General features: G+C 36.2%; 1 protein-coding gene across 6 annotated transcripts in view; it reads right to left on the bottom strand.

The window, feature by feature from the left end:
* DIAPH2 (diaphanous related formin 2) overlaps positions 1 to 25,642 on the bottom strand; it is a 927,958-nt gene that overhangs the window by 824,719 nt on the left and 77,597 nt on the right. For 4 of the 6 annotated variants that reach the window (XM_026452160.2, XM_026452157.2, XM_026452158.2 and 1 more), the window contains one exon: positions 24,310 to 24,330. The exons of the other annotated variants lie outside the window; for them this stretch is intronic. In XM_026452160.2, the coding sequence (XP_026307945.1) occupies positions 24,310 to 24,330 (21 nt within the window). The remainder of the gene's footprint in view (positions 1 to 24,309; positions 24,331 to 25,642) is intronic. 6 annotated transcript variants of the gene reach the window in all.

Genomic DNA, 25,642 nt, shown 5'->3' on the forward strand with positions numbered 1-25,642 from the left:
AATATTACAATCTCCTATCTTTGAAGACTTCAAAAATATATTAGTTCAAAATCCATTTCTTGGTTCCCACTGAGATTTAAATTACCTGAAACTAATAGCCTCGCTGCAAGAGTTCTATTCCATGGCTTGTAAGTTGAATTCACCAGCATGACATCTATGTTTTATATATGTAAATTCCACAGGTTTACTGTAAATTCATGACATCGACAACACTGGTTGCCTAAAAGATTGGTACTGCTACTGAAACAAATACACAAAATGAGACAGGAAGTAGCCATAATTTTTCCTGCTTGCCTATTTTATTGTGGTAATCATGGAAAAACTGGAGATTGTCTAGAGCACAAAAACTAAGATAGCAGCTGAAAGCGGTATAAACTATAAGAAAAAGAAATATTTGCATATAAATCAAAGCAAGCAATAAGGTTTATATCATGGTACATAATATAAAATTATTTTATTACCAAAGCTACTGCTTGCATACTAGCTTCGATTATTACATTTTCTAAAATTTGGCACAGGCAATATTAAAAGAAAATTTACTAGCAATTACATATATAGTATTGACAAGGGTTCTCCTTTACCTTTTGAATTCTTCCTAATACCATAAGGAGTCTAGTGTGCAAAACAAAACATTAAATTATTGCTGGAGTAAAGTAAAAGGATTAGTGTCATCAGCAGTGAAAGTAAAGCCCAGGGAGAGGTGTTTCAGTTTGGGGTTCTCTCATTTATCTTCTCTATGTATTTGTTTCCTCTGTTACATAGCTATGCAAATAACACAGCTATAACCATTGTGAGTGCTTATCAAATTGGAATCAATAGCTTACATTTTTCTTTACACAAACAGAAGCTGATCTAAATACATCTGTTATCTCCCCTGTAGTAAGAATTACATTTAGAATAACTAAATTATATTTGTTACCAGTTTTTATACTGTTGCAAAATGTGCTTACAATCCCAGTTATTCACAACAGACATGGCTAATTCCAAGTTCTAATTACCTGAAGCCCCTTTCTCCACAGTACCTTCATTACTCCCTGGTAATCAGATGAGCACTTATAGTAGGATAGTAACATCTTCACAGGTTATCAAGGGGGCATTTAGCTCATTTCAGCTGCCAAATTCTTGACTACTACTGCACTAAATAAATTTAATACTACATAACAGTGTAAAGTTTCACTGATGGCGACAGGGGACTTTTAGCACCTTTCTGTGGAACAGGGCCTGTGGGTATAATCACATTTTGGATTACCTCCCTTGGTTTCTCCAACTCTATTTCAAACATACACAGGTGTCCTTAACCTTGTGAAAGTTTCTACTTGACCCTACTCATCTACTTGTTCCTGTAGTCCTCAAGGACATTCTCCTCTGCTCTTCCATTTGCTCCAGGGAGCTCAAAATTTTCTAAGGTTTGGGTTGTGGCTCCTACATGAGGACTGCTACAGTTTGAATGTTAGTCCCCTCCAAAGCTCATGTTGAAATTTGGTTGCCATTGTGGCAGTATTAGGAGGTAGGAACTTTGGGAGGTGATAGGGCTCTGGGGGCTATGCCCTCATGGGTAGGCTAATCCCATTATAAAAGGGCAAATTTGGGGCCAGGAGTGGTGGCTTATGCCTGTAATCCCAGCACTTTGGGAAGCCAAGGTGGGTGGATCACCTGAGGTCAGGAGTTCGATACCAGCCCGGGAAACATGATGAAACCCCATCTCTACTAAAAATACAAAAAAACTAGCCAGGCATGGTGGCAGGCACCTGTAATCCCAGCTACTCAGGAGGCTGAGGCAGGAGAATTGCTTGAACCCAGGAGGCAAGGCAGAGGTTGCAGTGAGCCGAGATCGTGCCTGGGCAACAAGAGCGAAACTCCGTCTCCAAGAAAAAATAAAGGCAACTTTGGCCACCTTTTGTCTCTTTACCCTTTCGCCTTTCACCATGTGAGGACATGGCATTCTTCCCCTCCAGAGAATGCAGCAAGAGAGCCCTCAGGAAATTCCATCACCTTCATCATGGACTTCCTAGCCTCCATAACTGTCAGCAAATACATTTCTGTTCTTTATACGTTACCCAGTCTCAGGTATTCTGTGATAGAAGCAAAACAAAATCAAGGACTCACAAAATAACAACTCTTACTCTTCCCTTTCACCTAATATCTATTCAGTCTCTCCAATAGCTTAGCAGATATTTCTGCTTATATTTCATTACTTCTACAAACCAAATCCATTTTTTGTGTACAAAACCAAAATCCATTTCACTCCCCTCCTAACAACAACAATAGCAATGGCTGACATTTAATCCTCACAACATACCTTGGAAATAAATACTATTTTTGTCATCTCATTTTATAAATGAGAAAATCAAGATTAGACAGCCTGCCAGGATTCAAACCCGGGCAGACAGACTCCAGAGATTGCCTTCTTAACCACTGCTGCTCATCTTTTCCGAGATGATCTGACTATGATTCAGTCAAGCTTACAGAAATTGCTATTCTCCAACTGTATAGTCAAGGTCCAGCCAACATTTCAAAGGTTTCCACTCTGCATTGATGATTTATTACACAATAATTCAATATCTAGATAGTTAAGACAGAATCCACAGAAGTCCAGCTTTATCATCCAGGCCTTGATGCCCCTCACTGTTCTTCAAACTTTTGGACCATATTCCATCATGTCTTCCTCTTTCTAATTAGGCAAGTCCTATACATAGTGCAGGGATAGTAGGAAAGAGACAGATGTTTGTTTTGCTATATAATCACCTTCATTTTTTTTCAAACTGCACACTTTTTTTAAAAGCCATGATAGTCACACAAATGAATTTTACTTCACTCATTTAATTATGTATGCTTATATTTACACTACTGTTTTTACATGGGTTTGAGAAATGTTTTAGTGGACAGAGGAACCTCTTCCTAAAGTACCAAAGCTAAAGGGACTGTATTGTATTTCAATCAACATTACCAATTCCATACATCTATAACTATAAGAAATCAAAGGCCAGAATGTTTCTTGATTCAAACAAGTAGACAATGAACACATAAGGGTGCTCATAATATGGATCTTAGTATTTTAATAAAAGTAAATGGCTTATTCATACAGATGATACACATACTAATCCTGTTACTGTATTATTTTTAGCAAGATGAGATAATTTTATGTCTGTAATTACGTAATCTGTCTTTATCATTATTTACAAAGAAACTGCATGCATCTATGTGGAATATTAAATCCCAAACAGCTGGAAAGCAGATTGATAAAGCAAAATACCTCCCTACCTAAAAATCAGAAAAGAATGAGACATTTTAGGAAAATAAAATATTAAAATATTCTGGGGAGATCAGAGTATCCATTCCAATGCATCTATTTTAAGATTTTAGGTTAAAATATGTCTCTTTCTGTCTACAATGTACTATTATACTTCCCAGCGATCTGAACATGTTACAGTCTGCTATAGATATGCCTGGGCTATTCAGATGCAGATGGATGGTAACTAGGGCCAAATGACCGACCAGCGTGTGTTACAGGTTCTACATTCACACAATATCCTTAACAGTTATTTTAAGATACCAGCAGATTTTTATACAGTCACAAAACCCACAGAATAGAGGAGTGATTCTCAAAGGAGGAAGGGAGGGAACGTTTTCAAGTTACAAGTATCTGTCCTCAGAATCAAGGCTGGGAGGAGGGGGAGTAGGCTTCTCAAACTGGTGACATCACTCATCTGCATGATGAAAACTCACAGAAGCAATGCCTTGTGATCTTGCCCTTTGGGCCTCATTGCTCCTTGACCTGCTGAAATAAAGAGCTCTTCTACATATGTCTTCATAATATTTATCTCCAACCAACTACCTTGGTTGCTACTCCTAAAGTCCAACAGAAAATTGTTACCACCATCTCTAGTTTGCATTTGCCACTGATGGCTTTAATATCTACAAGCCATTGATGTTGACACTATGAACAATAATGTTCACTCTCTTCCTTCTTGGTCTCTTAGATTTTTCCTTTGTGTCTTCTGTCCAAGAAGCCCTGGGCTTCTGAAGTCAGTTACCAGCCAGAACATGTCTTTTTCTCTTGTCGTTAAACCAATGACTTAATGATTAAAACTGTAATTCCAGAGTCTTCTTTAACTCTGGCTGGCCCTCATGTTCTCCCTTTTTTCTTCCCCTCCCTCTCCACATTTTAGTCACAAATCAGATATTCACCACCACAGTAGATCCCCACACCGTCCTTTATTTGTAAAGTGGTATCTGTTCTGGTTGTTTTACAAGTATCACAAGAGCTATCCTCGGCCTACTAAGATTTCACTGATTGTACACATTGAATGATTAATACTGAATAATCCTTTGTGGAGAAACAAAATAGTTTAAGAGACATTAACAGAATTGCAATTTTATCAAAGCAAATGCTCAATTTATAAAGGTATATTGAAAACTACAAAATGTGGCTTCCCCCATCCCCTTACAAAACAAATACATTTATCAATGGCCTACTCTAACACTAACCCAAGTAGACTATAAACCCCGGGTCTTTTTCTCCCTGCCCCCACCCCAGTACCTAGAAAAGCACCCGGCACATTCTGTAAGCACTCAGTAAATTTTTTAAATAAATAAGTAAGAAATATTGGTCAGGAGTAGCAGCTCATGTCTGTAATCCCAGCACTTTGGGAGGCGGAGGTGGGCAGATCGCTTGAGCCCAGGGGTGTGAGACCAGCCTGGGCAACATGGCAAAACCCCGTCTCTACAAAAAGTACAAAACAATTGGCCGGGTGTGGTGGCATGCACCTGTAGTCCCAGCTATTCAGGAGGCTGAGATGAGAGGGCAGCTGGAGCCCAGGAGGTGGAGGTTACAGTGAGCCAAGACTGTGCCATTGCACTCCAGCCTGAGTGACATAGTGAGACATTGTCTCTACAATGAAATAAAATAAAACATTTAGAATAAGCAGTGAGGTTTCTATAGTATGAAGTACCAGTATAAAAGTCACAAAAGATTCACATCTTTGAAATGAGGGGAACTTGTGTACTTTTAAAGTCACTATATGATCATTTCTCCACTTCTTTCAACAGTATTAATTTAAGTCTATTTTATAAATATATGTGTTTTAACACATTTTAGTGTTAATTCAATCTCTCTCACTATTACCACATAACAGTTATCTGGTGTACTATTTTGCTTAAGCTATTCTCCTTGCATAAGAGAGCTATAAATAAAACCTTAAAGAATTAATTTAATATTAGTTGTTCCATACATAAGGAAATTATCTCATGTTTTACCTTCATCCATAAAATACTTATATATGTATATATTAACTTTTTCATTTATGTGATATAATGTATCTAGGAAAATAGTATGAATGCTGATCCAAGGAATAATTTTTGCAATTAAAAATGTGACCAAAAAATTATTTTAGACCTAAGAGACAGTAATTAATGCTTATATGATGAAATTTCAGAAATGCTTTATCCTAATTACTCAAAGTAGACTAATTAGAAGGGCAGAAATCAAGATATGGATATAAAATGGATAGTGAATGTGGTGGAGGTAATAAGGATAATTCTCTACTAAAAGGGAAATATCTATGTTGGAAGGGTAATATTCCATCAGTATGGAGGAAACATATGAAAGGCTACAAAACTTTTGGTTAAACTTTACCATGATCTTATTGACAATACAAACTCTAACGTCAGCTCAGAAATACAGTAATGCCATGATATTGTTGCTTTCCTAAAGGCTGCTTGACCACTTGTCCACAATCTATAGTTTAGTCACACAGATTTACAGCTTAGTATACCTGCTGCTTCTCATGAGCCCTTAATTCAGACCACTAAAATTATTCTTGTTTTTACGTAAGAGCAGTAAGAATTCCCAATTTTCACCATTTATCTTATTTTTATAAAGATCACAGGCCTGGCACGGTGGCTCACACCTGTAATCCCAGCACTTTGGGAGGCCAGAGGCAGGCAGATGGCCTGACGTCAGGAGTTTGAGATCAGCCTGGCCAACATGGCAAAACCCCGTCTCTACTAAAAATACAAAAATTAGTCGGGTGTGGTGGTGGGCGCCTATAATCCTAGCTACTCGGGACACTGAGGTAGGAGAATTGCTTGATCCTAGGAGGCGGAGGTTGCAATGAGTGAGAGCACTGCACTCCAGCCTGGGGGCGCAGCGCGAGACTCAGTCTTAAAAAAAAAAAAAAGAAAAGAAAAGATCAGGGAGAGCTAGTTTTAAAATCCTGACTCTGACAGGGTGCACTGGCTCATGCCCGTAATCCCAGCACTTTGGGAGGCTGAGGCAGGCAGATCACAAGGTCAAGAGATCGAGACTATCCTGGCTAACATGGTGAAACCCCCGTCTCTACTAAAAGGACAAAAACTTAAACAGGCGTGGTGGCATGTGCCTGTAATCCCAGCTACTTGGGAGGCTGAGGCAGGAGAATCGCTTGAACCCAGAAGGTGGAGGTTGCAGTGAGCTGAGATCGTGCCACTGCACTCCAGCCTGGGTGATAGAGCGAGACTCCATTTCAAAAACAAAAATAAAACACAAAAAATAAAAAAAAAAAAACCCTGACTCAATGTCCCATGATAGGAAATACAAATGCATTTAAAAGTGCCACACACACATACACACACACACTTTAAATAATGGGTATACTAAATTTACATATTGAAGTGGACATTCTCTGTAAGATCCGTAGTTTTAAAGCTTTTTTCCCCAAGACTAAACATTTTTTCAAGCATATTAAAGTAGTGTTCCATTAGTGCGGATTGATTTTATAAGTCAATCGAAAAGAACAACAGACTATTTGAATAAACATTAACATCTAACACTAGGCATTTTATAGAAGAGCTACAGTCCTATTGAACAAAACAGCCAGATAATTTACACATTTTGTTTTAGTTGTATCATAGAAAGAAAATCCAGATTTTCACAAATAAGTATCTACAAATCTTAACAGTTAAAATAGCATCTCTTGCAGTCTTAGAATACCTCACCATTAAAGATGCAAAGAGAAACTACATTCTGGGTTGTACACGAAAATGAATTCATCTGGTCTTACAAGTTACTAATTTTGAGGTCTTTGAACATGAGTGCTATTTTTGTAAATTTTTAAAATAAATAGAGTTCTAAAACAGAATTGGAAAAAAATGTAGAACTTATGAAGCACCTCTACAAAAGCCTAAGGTGAACAGCTTTTTACAAGGAAGACAGGTTGAAAAGCATTGCTCTGAGTTATTGAACACTATGGCAACATACATTTCTATATGTAAACACCATATTTCTTTTTTTTAGAAAACACATTTGTAGGTATTTATAGATTCAGGCTTGATAACAGTTAAGGATAAGCCATCATGACTTTTTAAACAATGGAAGCCCGAAAATGAAGATGGCTAAAGGCATTCTAATTCAAATATCAATCTGAAATAAGATTTGTATCTGATAAGACAGAAAAGTAAGATTTTAATGTTTAAGATATTCAAAAGGATTATGCAGCAATGAATATAAGTAAGGCCTAAATATAACAAATGCAGTGAATAAATGTATCACATTAGATATTTCATTACTTCAAATTCCACTGCACCTGTCTAATGTTTTCTTCTAGGGGGAAAAGCAGAACTGCTTCTAGATGAGACTTAATGAATTACTATGGGTATAGTTACCTCATAAAGTAAAAACCAACAGATGTTAATTGTTTGATTTCTTTATTTTATGTGTTATTTTCAGTAAGCAATTGAATGGATTTTATAGAGTTTCTATCAATAAGGTAGGGCAGTGAATTGAATTTAAATAAAGAATCTGTGAGTCCATGCTGATATTTCTTTTAAAAAGTCAAAGAAGGGAAAAGAGGTAAGGGAAAGTTCTACTTTAAAGAAGAATGCCAGATGATAAATACAGAAGTAACAATGAATTAGAAAAATCACTATTTTGTAGCAATCCTAGTTATAACTGATTCAGGCAAGAATCTCATCAACAGATTTTAAAACCAAGTGAAATGTTTCAGAGGAACAGGTTATTTACATGATCTCAAGGTATTATCCCACATATCACTTATTAATTACAAAGACAAATATGGAAGATACCTCTCCAACCAAATGATCACATGTAACATCTTCAATAATAGAGCAAACTGATATCCCTGTGCCTCCTGATGTGATGTACTGAGGAAGAACATCACCTGTGTAGCATCCTTGCCCACAATGTTTACCCTGAATCTAATCATGGGGAAACAATAAAACCAATCCAGTGAGAAACATTTTGCGAAATAAGTGGCTTGGTCTCTTGAAAATGTTAATGAAATGAAATTTTTTTAAAATCTAGGACTACAGAAGATTAGGAAGATATGACAAATAAATGTAATGCACAATCCTGGATTGGATTCTAGAAAAAAAGAAGTTATAAAGGGCATTATTGAGATAGTTGGAGAAACTTGAATATGGGCTCTATATTAGACAACAGCATTATAATAGTGATGAATTCCCTGATTTAATAATTAAACTATGCTTATATAGGAGAAAGTCCCTGTTCGTAAGAGAGAAATGCTTAAGTATTTAGGAGTGAAGTATTACAAATAGGCAACTAAGACTCAAAAAAGGAAAAAAAGGAAAAAAATTTTAAAAGAGAAAGATACAGCCAATATACCATAATGTTAACAATTTTAAAATACGGGTAAAAGGTCTATGGCTATTCATTGTAATATTCTTAAAATGATTCTGTAGGCTTGAAATTTATAAAATAAGAAATTAGAGCAAATAAAACGTGGCAGTGAGTTACATATTCAAAAATAAAAGGACAAAATGGGTAACTATAGAAGAATTGATCAATTTATTTAATAAAGGTATTATTGCCAAAATATCGATCTTGTTTTAACTCACTTCAAATGGTTAATTTGTTATATATAAAAAGCTTAGAAAAAATTCCTGTTGATTTTAATCAACTTCCTAAAATGTGATAACTCAGAAATAAAATTAAAATTATGCACTTGTGTACTCACACACAATCTGATGTGACATTTTATAATTGGACTACATTAAAAACAAAAGCATGAAATTGTTTTAGCAGCTATTTCAGCCCAGTCATCTGTTTAATACAAGTAAATTTACCAAATGAAGATCTTGCTTCATTTGCAATGGTAATTCAATAGAACCCCTCCCCTCCCCGGCAAAATAATGAAAATAGAGGTTTACAAGATTTCCTGAAACTTATTGATACGTTTCTGGTACTACTTATCCACTGTACACCTCTAGATTTTTTCCAAATTACTCACATCTCAAAAATAAGAAAAACGTATCATTATAGTTACTAATCTGAGAAAACTGAGATTCTGTTGTTTCACATCTTGACAGCAAAGTGTGTATAATTTTAATCCAATAAAGGGATAAATCATAAACATTTTTCATTAGGTTTTTAAAGCTATCCAGCAAAACACATAAAAATGGCCTATGACTACTGACACACTCAAACATTACTAAAGATAAAATTATGCCACAACTATTCAAGGCATAAAATGCTTCCAGATACTGAATATAGTATAAATATAGAATATAGTATAAAATGCTTCTAGATACTGAATATAGTATAAATATAGAATATAGTATAAAATGCGTCTAGATACTGAATATAGTATAAATATAGAATGTAGTATAAAATTCTTCTAGATACTGAATATAGTATATAGAATATAGTATAAAATGCTTCTAGATACTGAATATAGTCAACCAGACTATAATTAGATGAAGTGAAAATGCCAGGATTTATTAAAATACTACTTTGCTATTAGAAGCTATCATCTACCAAAATTATCTGTATCAGTGTACCTTATCATAAAATAGGAATTCATTTCTGAAGGGGAAGTGTAGCTACACAAAGTGGTAGAAAGAATTCTAAAAGTTTAACGACACAGCTGACAAACGATTAAATATAAATGTACCAAACTACTAACAATAGTTTATGCAAAGTTCATAAGCAATTTTTTAAATTCCCTCTCCTTAACTGCATTCTGAAATTTTCTAAAACGTATCGAACTTTTTTTTTTTTTTTGACGGAGTCTTGTTCTGTCGCCCAGGCTGGAGTGCAGTGGCGTGATCTCGGCTCACTGCAACCTCCACGTCCCGGGTTCACGCCATTCTCCTGCCTCAGCCTCCCAAGTAGCTGGGACTACAGGCGTCCGCCACCACGCCCAACTAATTTTCTTGTATTTTTAGTAGAGACGGGGTTTCACCATGTTAGCCAGGATGGTCTCGATCTCCTGACCTCGTGATCCGCCCGCCTCGGCCTCCCAAAGTGCTGGGATTACAGCCGTGAGCCACCGCACCCGGCCATATTGAACTATTCTTATAACGAGAATAGCAAACTTCAAAAAAAATTTTGCTTTAAATCACATAGTTGGTTTACATCATATCTTTTAAGGAAATATGGAGTTTTGTATTGAAATATTTAGTAAACTTGGGGAAAAAAGTCAAATTCTTTACCACCGCAAATCTCAAAGTACTACTTTGCCATTTCTGAGTTCATGTGACCTTAGTTTAGAAAGTTACTAAACTCCAAATTTATACACTCTATATAATATTTATAAAATGTAATATTTGATAATATAATATTTATGCAGTAAATATAATATACCTGGAGAAAAGAGCTCAAATGAAATAAGAAAAGTGGCCAGGCACAGTGGCTCACACCTGTAATCCCAGCATGTTGGGAGGCCAAGGCAGGCAGATCACTTGAGGTCAGGAGTTCGAGACCAGCCTGGCTGATATGGTGAAACCCCATCTCTACTAAAAATACAAAAATTAGCCAGGTGTGGCGGTGCACACCTGTAATCCCAGCTACTCAGGAGGCTGACACAAGAGAATCACTTGAACCCGGGAGGCAGAGGTTGCAGTGAGCAGGGATCATGCCACTGCACTCCAGGCTGGGTGACAGAGCAAGACTCTGTCTCAAAAAAAAGAAAGAAAAGAAAAGGATACCAGGGTTATGCAGCTTAAAATGCAAATATTTTCATATTTAGATGGAAGATTAGAGATAATGTTCACAGTTGCTTGTGACTTTTCATAAAAAGGGTAACTTTACATGTAGTCTATAGCCTAGGGGCTATCTCAGAAGACGTCAGCTTTTACAAAGGTTATAACTATAACTGGCTACTAAACTAACACTGAGTAATAAAGGAACGATTGCATTGATGTATGTGTCACTAAAAGGTGGCAGTAGTTGTGGTTCAACACATTCTTCAAAAATAAATACAATAGGAATTACCATGAGAATCATTTCCTTAACTGATTACTATAATGATTTAAATGTGTACTGTGTTTTACAGTTTACAAAGTATTTCATAACTCTATTAGGATGACAGAGTAAGTACAGATAAAGAGACGTAGGCTCCAGAAAGGTTGAGTGTGTTTTACCCCAAATCACTTAGCCATTAAGAAAGAGAGTCATGACCTAAACCTCAGGTCTTCGAAACCCAAATATTATGATTTTCACTATGTTTTAATGTATGCTCTAAGCATCCATTTCGTGTGGTGGTTTCCCAATGGGTATGATTCACTTCACACATCAAAGCTATAAGCGAAAACAACTGGAGAAAAACTCCAGGTGAACACTCAAGATGTTTCTAGTTGGTATGATGAAGAGCTATCTTTGGAGTTTCTTAGATAATGTGAAGAGAATGGGGAGAAAAAACTCTCAGTCAATTTTAGTCACATCTGTATAACAAAAAATAACATCACCATCCATAGAAGAGACACCACCAAAACTGAGGAATTACGCACGCGCGCGCGCACACACACACACACACACACGTTGAGTAAAATAAGAATGAGCATTTAGATTGGGTGTATTATCAAATAGCACTTCCACTTCTGAGGCCCCAAACTGTAGACATTCTAAAACCAATGAAAAAGAAGGCAGTATTATATGGAAAAATTAAAGGAAGTAGGAGAAGCAGCAGCTGAGGGACACTTAAACCTATGAGTACTCTAAGAGAGATTGCATGGGTGATGATGAACAACGGTCCTCAGCAGAAATAGAAAACTTACCAAGAGGCAAGGGACCTAAATTGCAATAGAAGAAATTTAGTTTTATTCTTGGGGAAAAAAAAAAAGATTTTAAGATGCTAGACTGCATTTCCAATGGAAGAGGACCTCTGTTTTGAGAAGCATTATAAAATAACTAGCAGCTTTCTGATTTCAGTTTATACACAGTTCAGTGTCAGAGGAATTGTGAATACGTAGAGATTGAACAAAAGGATGTTTAATTATTTTATTGCTGTTATAGCCTAGTGTATTTAAAAATGTCTAAGGTGTATTAAGACATGGTCCTTGCCCTCTGAGAGCATATAAGCATTTTAATTACACAGTATTATTTAAACAAAACTAATGTTTAATTGAAACTAATTATAAAAGGCAAGCATGCATAAGAAAGGTGAACACACAGATGGAAAAAAAACTTGAAAAGGCACAATGGTTAATCTATTTCAGACACAGGGAAAATGGCTTAGAATTATAGGCCATTGATAAAAATGGGATTCTTTCTAATATTTATGTATCTTTTTCCTCATATTTAAATTGCTGAGTATATGGTTTATCTGCATTGATGTTACCAGTTCGTGAACATCTGCTATGAAAGCCACAAAGACCATGTCGGCAGAGTCATTTTTGGCCCATTGAGCAACACGTGCACAGAGGTCTTTAATTCTCCGTAATGTAGCAGCTTTGCCATGGGCAGGGTTCTCTCTGTGTTGTAGGTATGACAGTAGGCATTGTCCAGTTGGCAGAAAATAAGAATTGCCTATTAGCACATGGTGAAAGACTAAATATTAACAGTGTTAGAGAGGATGAACACCTGTGGTGTCAATTATTATCCGCAACTGCCTGAAATCCACCAAATCTTACTTATTGGTTAAGAGGCCAAGCTCTGAAGTCAGTCTGACTGGATTCAAATCCCAGCTCTCCCACTTACTTACTATGTAACTCCAAACAATGTACTTACTTTTCTAAGCCACACTTTCCTCATCTATAAAATGGGGGTGATAATTCTTATGAGGATTAAGTTAGGTTTTACATGAAGCTTGCCTAGCACAGTTCTTGGCACTTAGTGTTCTCTAAAAGTTCACTATTATTCAGTGTTAAATACAACAGAATGACTGTTATATACTGTATTAGTTTGCTAGGGCTGCCATAATAAAATACCAGACTGGAACATAAACAACAGAAATTTGTTTTCTCCCCATTATTATTATTATTATTTTTGCTTTTTGTTTTGTTTGTTTATTTTTTGAGGCAGAGTCTCACTCTGTTGCCCAGGTTGGAGTGCAGAGGCATGATCTCAGCTCACTGCAACCTCTGCCTCAGTTCAAATGATTCTCGTGCCTCAGTTCAAATGATTCTCGTGCCTCAGCCTCCTGAGTAGCTGGAACTATAGGCATGCGCCACCATGCCCCAGGTAATTTTTATATTTTTAGTAGAGATGGGGTTTCACCATGTTACCCAGGCTGGTCTCAAACTCCTGACCTCAAGTGATCTGCCGGCCTCGGCCTCCCAAAGTGTTGGTGATTACAGGCGTGAGCCACCATGCCCGGCCCCTCTCCCCATTCTTGACATTAAAAGTCCAAGACCAAAGTATCACCAAGTTTGGTTTCTTCTGAGGCCTCCCTCCTTGGCTTGCAGATGGTCATCTTTTCTCTCTGTCTTCAAATGGCCCTTCCTCTGTGTCTGCACACAACCCTGGCATCTCTCTGTGTGTCCAAATGTCCTCTTACCAGGATACCAGTCAGACCGGATTAGGGCTCACACTAAAGGCCTCCTTTTTTTTTTTAACTGAACACTTTAAAAGCTCTATCTCACACAGTCACATTCTGAGATGCTAGGGCTTCAACATATGAATTTGGGGAGGATGGGGGGACACAATTCAGTCGGTAACACATAGCTTTTCTCATTCCAAGCAAAACCACTCCACACAATAAGAAAATCTGAAATAATTCTGGGAAAGAGCCTCAGTTCTCTAGTAATACTTCTCTGCTTTCTAACACAGAGAGAACTTATTTAAGCTCATTTAACTTTGGGAGAATAGACAGAAAGACAGATAGATAGATATAGAGAAACATAGAAACACACAGATTACATATTATATCTTGGATACAGACAGACACCAATCACACTTCGTAGAAGAGCTCTTTGAGTGCATAAGCAGTCTGCCAAAAAAGCATCATAATCATCAATAAAAATAAATGATTTACCAGAAATATACAAAGCAGTTATGTTCTCCAAGCACAAGAGTTACATTGCACAAGCAGTTATTTTCTCCTTAGATTACAAGTTCATTAAAGAAAAGAACCATGACAGGTTACTAAAAATTTACAAACAGATCAGCATAAAACTGAACCCAAATGCTTTTAATATCTTTGATGCTGTTACAGTTCATTTGTTTCTATATTGTTTTAATAGGTAATTATGGCTGCAACCACAAAAGCACATGCAATTAATGTAGTAATCATAGTATCCAAATTATGGTGACCACAGTAAAAAAAAATTACTCTAAATGTCACTGGTCACATCACCATTATTTAGCGATGCAGACCCACAAAGCATTTCATACAAGCATATAAACTAGATACTAATACAAGTTATGAATATCATTTATCATTTTTAATGTTAGGAATATCAGTGGACCATTGACAGGAAATACCTTGATCGTATATACTACTCAAAAGACTATCCATATAGCTATCAGTCAAAAACATCTCCATGGGACAAGGCCAGACTCTAATTAGCCTCCAAGAATCTGGGGATGAAGGCAATGTCTTTTGAAAAGCTGAAGCACGAACCTACAGAAATACATATAACACGTAGCTTAAATGAGGAAACACATGAAGGGCTTTAAACACTCTGAAACACTTCATAAATCTAAGGTGGCCTTTTTAAGATTATCCTATTCTACTTATTCAAAGGAACTAATGTTGGTTCAACCAAACAGTCCTTTTCAAACAGATAAGCAGACAAAAGAAACTTGATTAACTAAAATGAAAAATGGAATCAAATATATGAGACAAGGGCCAACATTTTATATACAGTAGTTAAGTTAATTTTTTTTTTTTTTTTTTTTGAGACAGGATCTCAACTGTGTCACCCAGGCTTGAGGGCAGTGGCACCATCTCAGCTCACTGCAGCCTTGACTTCCAGGCTCAAGAGATCCTCCTACCTCAACCCCCCTAGGAGATTGGACTACAGGAGTGTGTCACCACACCCAGCTAATTGTTTTATTTTTTTTTTGTAGAGACAGGGTCTTGCCATGTTGCCCAGGCTGATCTTGAACTCCTGGGCTCAAGTGATCCTCCCATCTCACCCTCCTAAAGTGCTGGGATTACAGGCATGAGCCAACTGCATCTAGCCTAAGGTAACTTCTAAACATTGATCATAATCTGATTGTTTCCTCTTTTTCCCCTGCTGACAAGGCTATCTGGATAGAGGAAGCACTGTCTCATAAAAAAAAAAAATCCCTGTGTTATGCCACTTTAAGTTTTACAATGGCAACAGCAAATTTTATACAGAGCTTTTAAAGGATACATATTGTAGAAACTGTATTACTTAACAACAACAACACAAAAACAAAAGATATCATGTAATTACCTCATTCTATATAGATGATCAAAATTTTTGCCATTGTTAGTAAAATAAACCAATCCAGTATAAAAAATAATGGCTATACTAGTCTTAAATGTCTTACATCAAGCATCAGATTTTAAATACATTCTTCTACCTGATTATATACATAGAGAAATATCCTCAATAGAAATATCCAACATGATCACAATCAAAATGCAGAGCTAATGAATTTGTGATGCAAAATCATACATGAAATATACATCTTTTTACTTCTAATATCAGGATATATTATAAAACATAATGACCCATATTCATAAATATTAACATAATCAATTTTCAAAATATATGTCTAAACATAATACTAATATTCATGCTGTTAGACATTTCCAAATGCCCAAGGTAAGATGACTTGTTAATATTTCATAATCTATGCTTCAGCATTCATTAAACAATGAATTTAATCTGGCATGATGAAATAATGCAATTTATGAGAATGCACTGGAAGGGAAGGAACTATTAAGATAGCATTCCGATAATGAATGGAAATTTAAATAACAAAACCTTTCAAAACATATACAGATACCCCTATCCAAAACAAGTATAATATAGAAGTTAGCTTGCAGTGTTAAAACATTAGGAAATGGGAAAGTAGCTACTCATTGCACATAATGAATGTGAAATTAGAAAAGACTGAAATTGGTACTTTAATAGTGTTTGTGCTATTTTTAAAAGATCACTTATAATATGCCATCATTAAATAGTTTCAGGTCTTATTTTCATCTGATTACCAAATGAGTTTTTCTACTTTATATATACTAGTTTAAAATAATGGCATTATTTTTACTCTGATTGAATTTAGATTTTTAACAAAATTATCACCACCATAAAACTAAATATTTTACAGTAGCGACTATCCTACGATTTCTAAATCCATTTTAAAAAATCAAATTGGAGTACAAGAACGCAACGTTTTATCATCAGGAAGCAGCTACTACAACCTGTAATAATCAATGTTTTGTCTCCCCCTTCTGGACTACACAATTATAAAAAGGAGAAAAAAGGAAAAATAAGATTTAATCTTTTTTCACAGAACATATTCAAATAATTGGCCTGACACAAGTGTAATACTACATGAAGTAATTATTAAGATACTATTCTATAAATAAACTAATAAAACTTCAATTTATTAATGTAGTAGCAGCTTAACAGCCCAAAAAGCATGCTGCCACACTTGATGGTATTTTAGGTATATTACTATTATTAGGTAGCTTATAGTAAGTAATACATCGATAACATTTTATTTATTATTTTAAGCCTGATCTTACGTTTATACTTATTTTTTTGAGACAGTGTCGCGCTCTGTCGCCCAGGCTGGGGTGCGGTGGCGCGATCTCGGCTCACTGCAACCTCTGCCTCCCGGGTTCAAGCAATTCTCCTGCCTCAGTCTCCCTAGTAGCTGGTATTACAGGGGCCTGCCACCAGACCCAGCTAATTTTTGTATTTTTAGTAGAGATGGTGTTTCAGCATGTTGGCCAGGCTGGTCTTGAATTCCTGACCTCAAGTGATCCGCCCACCTCGGCCTCCCAAAGTACTGGGGTTACAAGCATGAGCCACCTCGCCCAGCCATGTTTATACTTTTAACAGAAACTTATTCTCAGTATTAACTTCATCATCAGCCTGGGAGAGGGCGGGGTTGGGGGTGGGTGTTCATTTGGCTCTGTTTTGAGAAAACTCTTGCAATAGTCATTCAATTAGTGCTCATGATTCCCACGCTCCATTAGGGCAAAGAAGCATGCATTTGTATCTGACCTTCACTGTCATGGGCTTGTTTTTTGGACTGAGATTATTAGGAACAATTGCAAAAGGTACAAATATGACCTCTTAATTTTATGTCAGATGGTTTATCTGGTAAATGGTACTACAGGCCACCAAAATGATTCATTTTTCTCTATCTTGGTCCACTGAATCATCTACAAGTATACTTGGCCTTCAATAGCTAGTAAAGATATTCAGGCTTCAGCTTTTAAGCAGGTAAATGTTATTAGAATGATCAGCAACATAGTCTCAGCAGCAATATACAGTGAGTACATTTAAAATGGTAAAAGCAGTAGTTTGAGACAGAGAACCAAATTATAAAATTACACTGCTAATGCTGTAAGAGCTAAATAAATGTTCTTGCATGGTGATACCTTTACTCCTGCTATTGTGATTCTAGTAATTTCTCCCTGATTAACATATCTAACTGAACTCAATCTTCTTTTACTCCAATCTTGGTCTTGTTCCTGACTACTCTATGAATGCTCAAGTCATTTTGGTCACCCATGCTTGAAATTTCAGTCATTATTGATTCATACATCTCTTCTGCCCTTTTAAAATCATTTGCTGAGGCTGGGCTATTTTAGTTCCACAGTCTTTCATCTAAACCCTCCGTTTAGTTCCTACTAACCACATTCCAGTTCAGTGTCCTTATTACTTAAACTAGAGCAACAACCCCCAGCTTGATCTCCATGCCCTTATATCTAACCTCTCCAATTTTCACTGCTACATTTATCTTCCCCAAATACACCTTGGATTTTGTTGTTCCACGGCTCAAACCCTTCCAGAGCTCTTGGCTGGCTATTAAAGTGACAATTCTTCAACGTATCTCTCCTAAAATGACCTGAACCTACCTTTCCAAATTAACAACCCACTAACTATGCTTAACATATGTTTTTAGTCACCCTAACTCTTGGAATTAAAGAGTTCCCCCATACTTTCCCTTGTTCACCCCATTCCATACACAGTGGCCTCTGCTATTCCTTCAGATACTCCAAGCACACTCCTGCCTCAAGGCCTTCGTGTTTGATGTTCTCTCTTCCCTAGATATTTGCATGGCTCCTCTCATTTTCATTCAGGTCTCCATTCAAATGTCATTTGCCCAAAGAGCTCACCTATCTAAAATACCACAGCCTGATCACTCTCTGCTTTCTCGTCCTTTTTTTCTTCTTAATAGCGCTTACCTGTCATAATATTTGATATGTGTCATATTGTCTGTTTCCCCATCTTGAATGTAAGTTCCATGAAGGCATTATCTGTATGGTTCATCATTCTAGCACCTAGAATAATGCCTGGCACTAGTAAGTACCCAGTAACTTTGTGTTCAAGAAAAGAATGAAACTGAGTCCAGAGGGGTTTACAAGGTCACAGGGAATGAATGGGTAGTGAATCAGGATTCACACTCAGGCTCTTCTGATGCCGAGACAAATGCTTTCCCTAAAAGCCGTTGCTGCTGCCAACTTACTAAATTACCTCTTATTTAACATTATAAGCTCTGGTGCTTGCTATTTTCCAACTATCATATGTAATCATATCAATTCTTACTTTTTGTCACAGAAGAATGCTTATTTTTCTACCTGTGGATAAATTATTCCTGGCTTGCAATGAAATCAAATCAATCATATTAGCTGTTTTCTAAATCTGTTTCATGCATTGTTACTAAATAATAAAAACAATTTATTTTGCTTCACAAAAGTCTGCAACACTTATTTAGAACTAGAAGCCATTGAAAAAAGTAATTCAGTTCTATCTCTACCCTACTCCAAATTCTTTGCTATTTCTAGAGATCTACAGAAAGATATTTTATCACAGACAGCATCTATACCAAATCCTCAACTATTCTATTAAATTTTTAAAATAATCTTGTCAATATTAACTTGAGATCATATATGATTTTACTTTTTTCCTCAAAGCCCAGCAATAATCCACACCACGTAACAAATAGCTTCCAATAAACAGGCAAAACATTCTCCTTCCAGCATCCAGCTGAATCCTTCCCACCATTCTTGGCCCAGAATAAATCCCATTTTTCCCTTTAAATCTTCAAATAGCAAACATCTTGAACATTTAACAACAACAAAAAAGGCAGCTCATAGTCTTATCTCATCTTACCATGTAGTGTTTATGTTTTATGTCTTTAATATCAAGTATTTTGTAGAATTCAAGACATTTAACAAAAATGTCATTCAGACCTACTATTTGCAAGATTCTTTACATGTTAAATATATTAAACATAAACAATATACTTCAAAAATATCACAAATTTAGGCCGGGCGCGGTGGCTCAAGCCTGTAATCCCAGCACTTTGGGAGGCCGAGACGGGCGGATCACAAGGTCAGGAGATCGAGACCATCCTGGCTAACATGGTGAAACCCCGTCTCTACTAAAAAATACAAAAAACTAGCCGGGCGACGTGGCGGTCGCCTGTAGTCCCAGCTACTCGGGAGGCTGAGGCAGGAGAATGGCCTAAACCCAGGAGGCGGGGCTTGCAGTGAGCTGAGATCCGGCCACTGCACTCCAGCCTGGGCGACAGAGCGAGACTCCGTCTCAAAAAAAAAAAAAAAAAAAAACAAAACAAAAATATCACAAATTTAGTATTATTCTCTTCATTTTATCAATGAAAAGACTGAGATTCAGAGAAGTAAATTATCCAAGGTCACACATCTAGTATACAGCAGGGACAGAATCTGAAACCAGGTCCATTTGCCTCTGAACCCATGATTGCTACCAAAATTTGCCTTCCTTCATAGTCTGTATTGTGGATATACAAAGACTCACAGTATGTGAGAGAGTATTATTCAAGGATATAAATTAAAGGCATAAAGTAAAATAGGAGTATTCTAAAAGGCCTTAAGGAATATATGAAGAAATAGGAACTATAAGATAAAGTTAAGAGTGACTCCCTAAGAGTTAAAAATAAAGTGCTATAGGAGTTCAGATATATTACTGTATGTGGAAATGGGAGGGCGGATCAAGATCAAGATAGGCTTCATGTAAGAGCTGTGGAGGATGGCTAGAATGTTGACAAAGGAAAGAAAACATTCTATACAAAAAAGATCCCTTGAGCAAAGTCAGAAGCAATACTGCCTGAGGCTAAGAGGGTGGTTTTGTTCAGGTAACAGGCAGTTTCCCAGCTTGACTTTTAAAGTACAATTTATATAGAATAGTGAAAAGTAAAGACTGATGGTAGCTGAAGATCAGGAGGGCCTTCAATGCCTCCATTTCTGCTTCTAATCAACATTGGATAGACAAAGGCAAAACAGGCCTATGCCGACCTCCTAGTTCACTACATATTTCATCTGTTGGATTTCAATCTGGCTTTCATATCACTCATTTTTGGACCAATGTATGTAATCTCTGGGCAACTGCAATACTTAAAGTGATTATTCTAGAATTTCTTTTTGAAACACCTGTATAAATTTCCTACCTGCCCTTTGTATCAACGAATAAATCTCTCCATCTGTTGAAGATTAATGAGACCGTGATGCAAAAGCCCTTTTGTACCTGATTTTCACCAGTGATCTTACATATTGTTTTCTTATTCCCTTTAGTTGCAGAAAACAAAATAAAACAAAAAAAATTTTCTTCCTTAAGACAACCATCCCACCTAAACTCTAGAACAAACCCCTAATCATTTCCTCTAGAAGCTAATTCCTATAGTTTCTTCCCTTTATAGCAGGATTTGCAAACTCAAATGTGGGGCAGTCCCAGATAAGACAATGGGTATGAAATAGTTTACACTGTGGATCAAAACACCTAACTCATTATACTGTTTTTCACAACACTCTGGGAAATATATACATATATGTGTGTGTGTGTGTATATATATATATATATATATATATATATATACACCACATATAGCCTGCTGGTCTGCCATTTTGCAACCTTTACTATATTGCATCTTCATGTCCTATCTTTATTCTATTTACCTGTCTGTCTTCCCCATTAGACCTAGTTTCTTGAACGCAGAAGCTATGTTCATTGTGGGAAAAGAACATATAAATGATTTATTATAATAAAATATGTTAAATATAACAACTGAGCTATAAACATGGTGCTATGGGAAGGAAGGAGTTATCTAGGACAGCTTCTTCTAAGATTGACAGGAAGCTTAATCTTGATGGATATTTAGGAGCTTGGTGGACACACTAAAGAAGAAAACGGCATTCCAGCTCAAAAAAATACAACATGCTTGATTTAAAGGTATTAAAGAATAAGGTATGAAGGAATTGCCAAGTGTTCCTATACAGATAGAAGGCAGGCACCAGTAAGAATGACGCTGAAGATGAAATGAGAGAAGCAGGCAGGGATGAGATCACAAAGGACAACAGGGAGCCATTTGAAGGTTTTGAGGAGTGAAATACAGTAGTCTGTCTTTATCCACAGGAGGTATGCTCCAAGACACCCAGTGGATGCCTAAAACTGTGGAGAGTTTTGAAACTATGGAGTATGTTTTTTCCTATGCATATAAACCTATAACATTTAATTTATAAATTAGGCACAGTAAGAAATTAACAATAGCTAATAAAATAGAACAATTATAACAATATACTATAATAGAATTATGTGGGCCAGACGTGGTGGCTCATGTCTGTAATCCCAGCATTTTAAGAAGCAAAGGCAGGTGGATCGCTTGAGCTCAGGACTTCGAGACCAGCCTGGGCAACATGGCAAAACCCCAACTCTACAAAAAAAATACAAAAATCCGCTGGGCATGGTGGAGCACACCTGTAGTCCCAGCTATTCTGGAGGCTAAGGTGGGAGGATCGCTTGAGCACGGGAGATCAAGAATGCAGTGAGCCAAGATCGTGCCACTGCACTCTAGCCTGGGCAACAGAGACCCTTTCTCAAAAAAAAAAAAAAAAAAAAAAATTATGTGAACATGGTCTCTCTCAAAATGTATTATTGTGCTGCACCTCAGGTAACTGAAACAGAAAATGAAACTGCAGATAAGAGGGTACTGCTGGAGCAAGATCTCTGGTAACAGGGTAGAACATGCATGGGTGAGAGACTGAAGACAAGGAGACTGCTTGGTAGGCTACAGCAATCACATGGGTGTTAAATGATGACAGTCTGAACTAAGGAAGTTAACAGTGTGGGTAATGAGGGGAGAGAGCTGGTACCAAGACTAGAAATACAGGCTGCTTCCGGCCCATATTAAAATAAGCTAAAAATCTCGTTATCTCCCCAAACTCGTTATTTAACCCCACCTAGCCTCCAGTTTAATACAAGTCCTCACTGACTCACTCAAAAATCTCCTAGGTAGCTTCCTGAATAAGTCTCTATCAGAATCCAGTACTTCTTAAAGTGTGAAGTATACTTCCCAGACTACCTTAACAGAATCTCTGGAGGTGCTAGATAAAAATGCAAATTTCTTGGCCATATCCCAGGCCACCTGAATCACAATATTCTTGAAGCAGGACAAAATTTGCATTTTTATGTACTTTCCAGTTTGAGAACCATTAGCCTAATCCAGCCTATGCACCTATCGAATTTATTTTTCTTAAATACTGTTTCCATCATATTACCTCCTTGCTCAAACTAATTTATAATTTGCTGCCTGGACTTCAAGACCCTCTTTCAACTTGATTTTTTACTCTTTCCAATATACATTCTTTGTTTCAACAAAGTCAACCTCATCTCTCACTTCCCTCTTCTCTGCCTCCACACACGGTTTGGTTCTCTTTCCAGGCCTTCGCATTTAATATTACTTCCAGAATCTGAGAGCTTCTCCATAGTCTCTCCTCCCTAGCCAAACCCCAGCCATCATAACTAACTAGTCCCTGAAAGCCCAATTTAAGTGCAGAAATTTACACAGATTTTTCTCTAATTACTCCAACCTTACTTCTCTCTCCTACTTATGAATTCCTATTACATTTATAGTCAGCATGCACAATTTAAGGTTTGAGTATTTCAACACATATCAACTAGGTCCTATCTCATTCTTATTTTCCAGTCATCAGTGCACCTAGAATAATTCTTGGCATATAATGAGCACAAAATAAATATTCGATTTTTGAAATTATCCTGAAAGGATGATGGCTTTTCCCCCTAGATGTCTTGTGAATTTAAAAAAAAAAAGTAAGATAATGAAAAGAAGGAATCAATTTTTAAAAGCAAAACAAATTCTTCACTATTCTAGATACCTCAGTACTCAATGATGTTAAAGACAATGTTTCCTACCACCCTGTTCTCTAGAGAGTGCTTAGTCATGAAGATAAGGTAATTACAAACAGCTCTCAATCACAATACGGGCCACTTTGGGCGTGTTATGTAATAGTGTATCATGTAATTATAGCACTGAAATATAGTGCCTTGAATATAAAACCTTTAAATGACAGCCACGGAAAGAACCTTAAAAGATAATTTGAGCTAATCATTTCAATTTATCCATTTAATAATTGAGCCCCAGAGAAATTACGTGACTTGCCCAAAGTAGCAAAGCTGATTAGTAGCATCCAACAAAGACAAGCATCCAGGCCTCCCAACTGCATGGAAAGGGTTGTTTTCATTACTCTATGTGCTCAGTGATACTGAAATCAAAGTGACATATTTTAATAAGAATTCCTGCTAGCATAAACCAACATTTTAGGATTCTCCTCCTGATAAAATTGAGGTAAAACATACAATTTCATCAGAATCATAAAGACTGACATAGGCATACTTCAAAAAAAAAACGGTGAAAACTTCTAAGATAAAATATACAAGCATATTCTAGTTCTAAAACATCTCCCAAAACCATGGAAAAAATACTTGCCCAGGCTAAATTTTAATCACCTGATCATAATATTCATCTCACTGCTTTGGTAAAATATATACCAAAAGAATCAAACATATAAAATACTACAAGCAAAAATCACAATTTACAAAACCACAAATTTATATCTCAGGGTAAAACACATCTTTTGTACTCACCGTCACTTTACTTCCAACTATCTGCATGCAGTGGTCAACGAAGAGTGGTTATGGTGTGAAAAAAAACAAACGGCAACAATATTAGTAGTCAGAAGCTTTTCACAGAGGTTAAGTGTTTAGTAAATTAGTAAATAGCTAACCCTATTTATATTTTTGATACTTTAGATATACAGGCTAAAACAGATATATCAATATTAATTTCTACTATGTTTCAAAAATGTGTAAAGTCTACAGAATAAGGATTCTCAAATAAGTGATAATTACTATCTGAGGATTTTTTAAATGTACTATAATGGGCTTCTCATATAGTATAATCTAAACATCAAATTATGCAAGGTTAAGTGTAATCAGGCATCAGATTTTTTTGCCAGCTCATAGCCCCTGAAAAAATTATCAATAGAAAATTGTTTTTTTTTTTTTTTTTTTTCCAATATTGCCTTTTCTTTTCTTTCCTTCTTATGGCAGGTATACTATCAAGGTTGAAATAGTACACCTTCTTACGGCAGGTATACTATTAAAGTATTTTAGAATATAAATGTTACATTTAAAGTCATGCATTAAGTTCAGAAGTAAACTTTAGGTTGAAAACAAATGTTTTTTATTGTTATGAATTTAAGGTGTATAATACTGTTTTATATTATACTTGAAAATTATAAAAGAGATTGCTTATTATTGTAGTTTTCTGGGTAATTCTAGCTTTCTATTGTAAGATCAGAATTTTCTACATAATGTGAAGACAAAGAAGCATTTTACATCTAAACATGCACATGTTCAGAAGGAGGAAATAGTTCAAAAACTGCAGCTCTAATTGAGCTTTCCTAATGGATAAGTGATAAAAGAATTTCTGAGAGGCAGAATTGTGTTTAAGAAAGCAGGAAGTAAACTCATAGTCCTAAACATAATTTTATGCAAAAATCCAAATATAAATCAAATCACTGTTATCAGATTCCCACTTGAATATCAAGCAGTGTCCAAAAAACAGCTAAGCCACAATACAAAACCATTAATCCGATAGCAGTTATTATCAAAATGTGTTCTATTTTTCAGCTAGTGCTTTAAAAATAAAAATCAAATTTAATTAAAACCCCAGTAAGAATCCTATGCTGAACAGGATACCATAAAATACAAAAAGATAATGACAGTTTCCAAGTAAATTATTTCAGAAGAATCCATGAATCTCAGAATAGAGAAGCAGCTTTCTTAAATATTCATTCAGTAGACTATTTACAAGCAGTGATTATTTAGTTGAATAAAAGCCTCTTTGGTGCCATTAACAGTCTTCTGAATTAAAAGATATGCTATTGACCTAAATTATTTCCTCCCACCAAAAAGA

Source organism: Piliocolobus tephrosceles, chromosome 12, assembly GCF_002776525.5.
Source record: "Piliocolobus tephrosceles isolate RC106 chromosome 12, ASM277652v3, whole genome shotgun sequence".
Classification (NCBI taxonomy): domain Eukaryota; kingdom Metazoa; phylum Chordata; class Mammalia; order Primates; family Cercopithecidae; genus Piliocolobus; species Piliocolobus tephrosceles.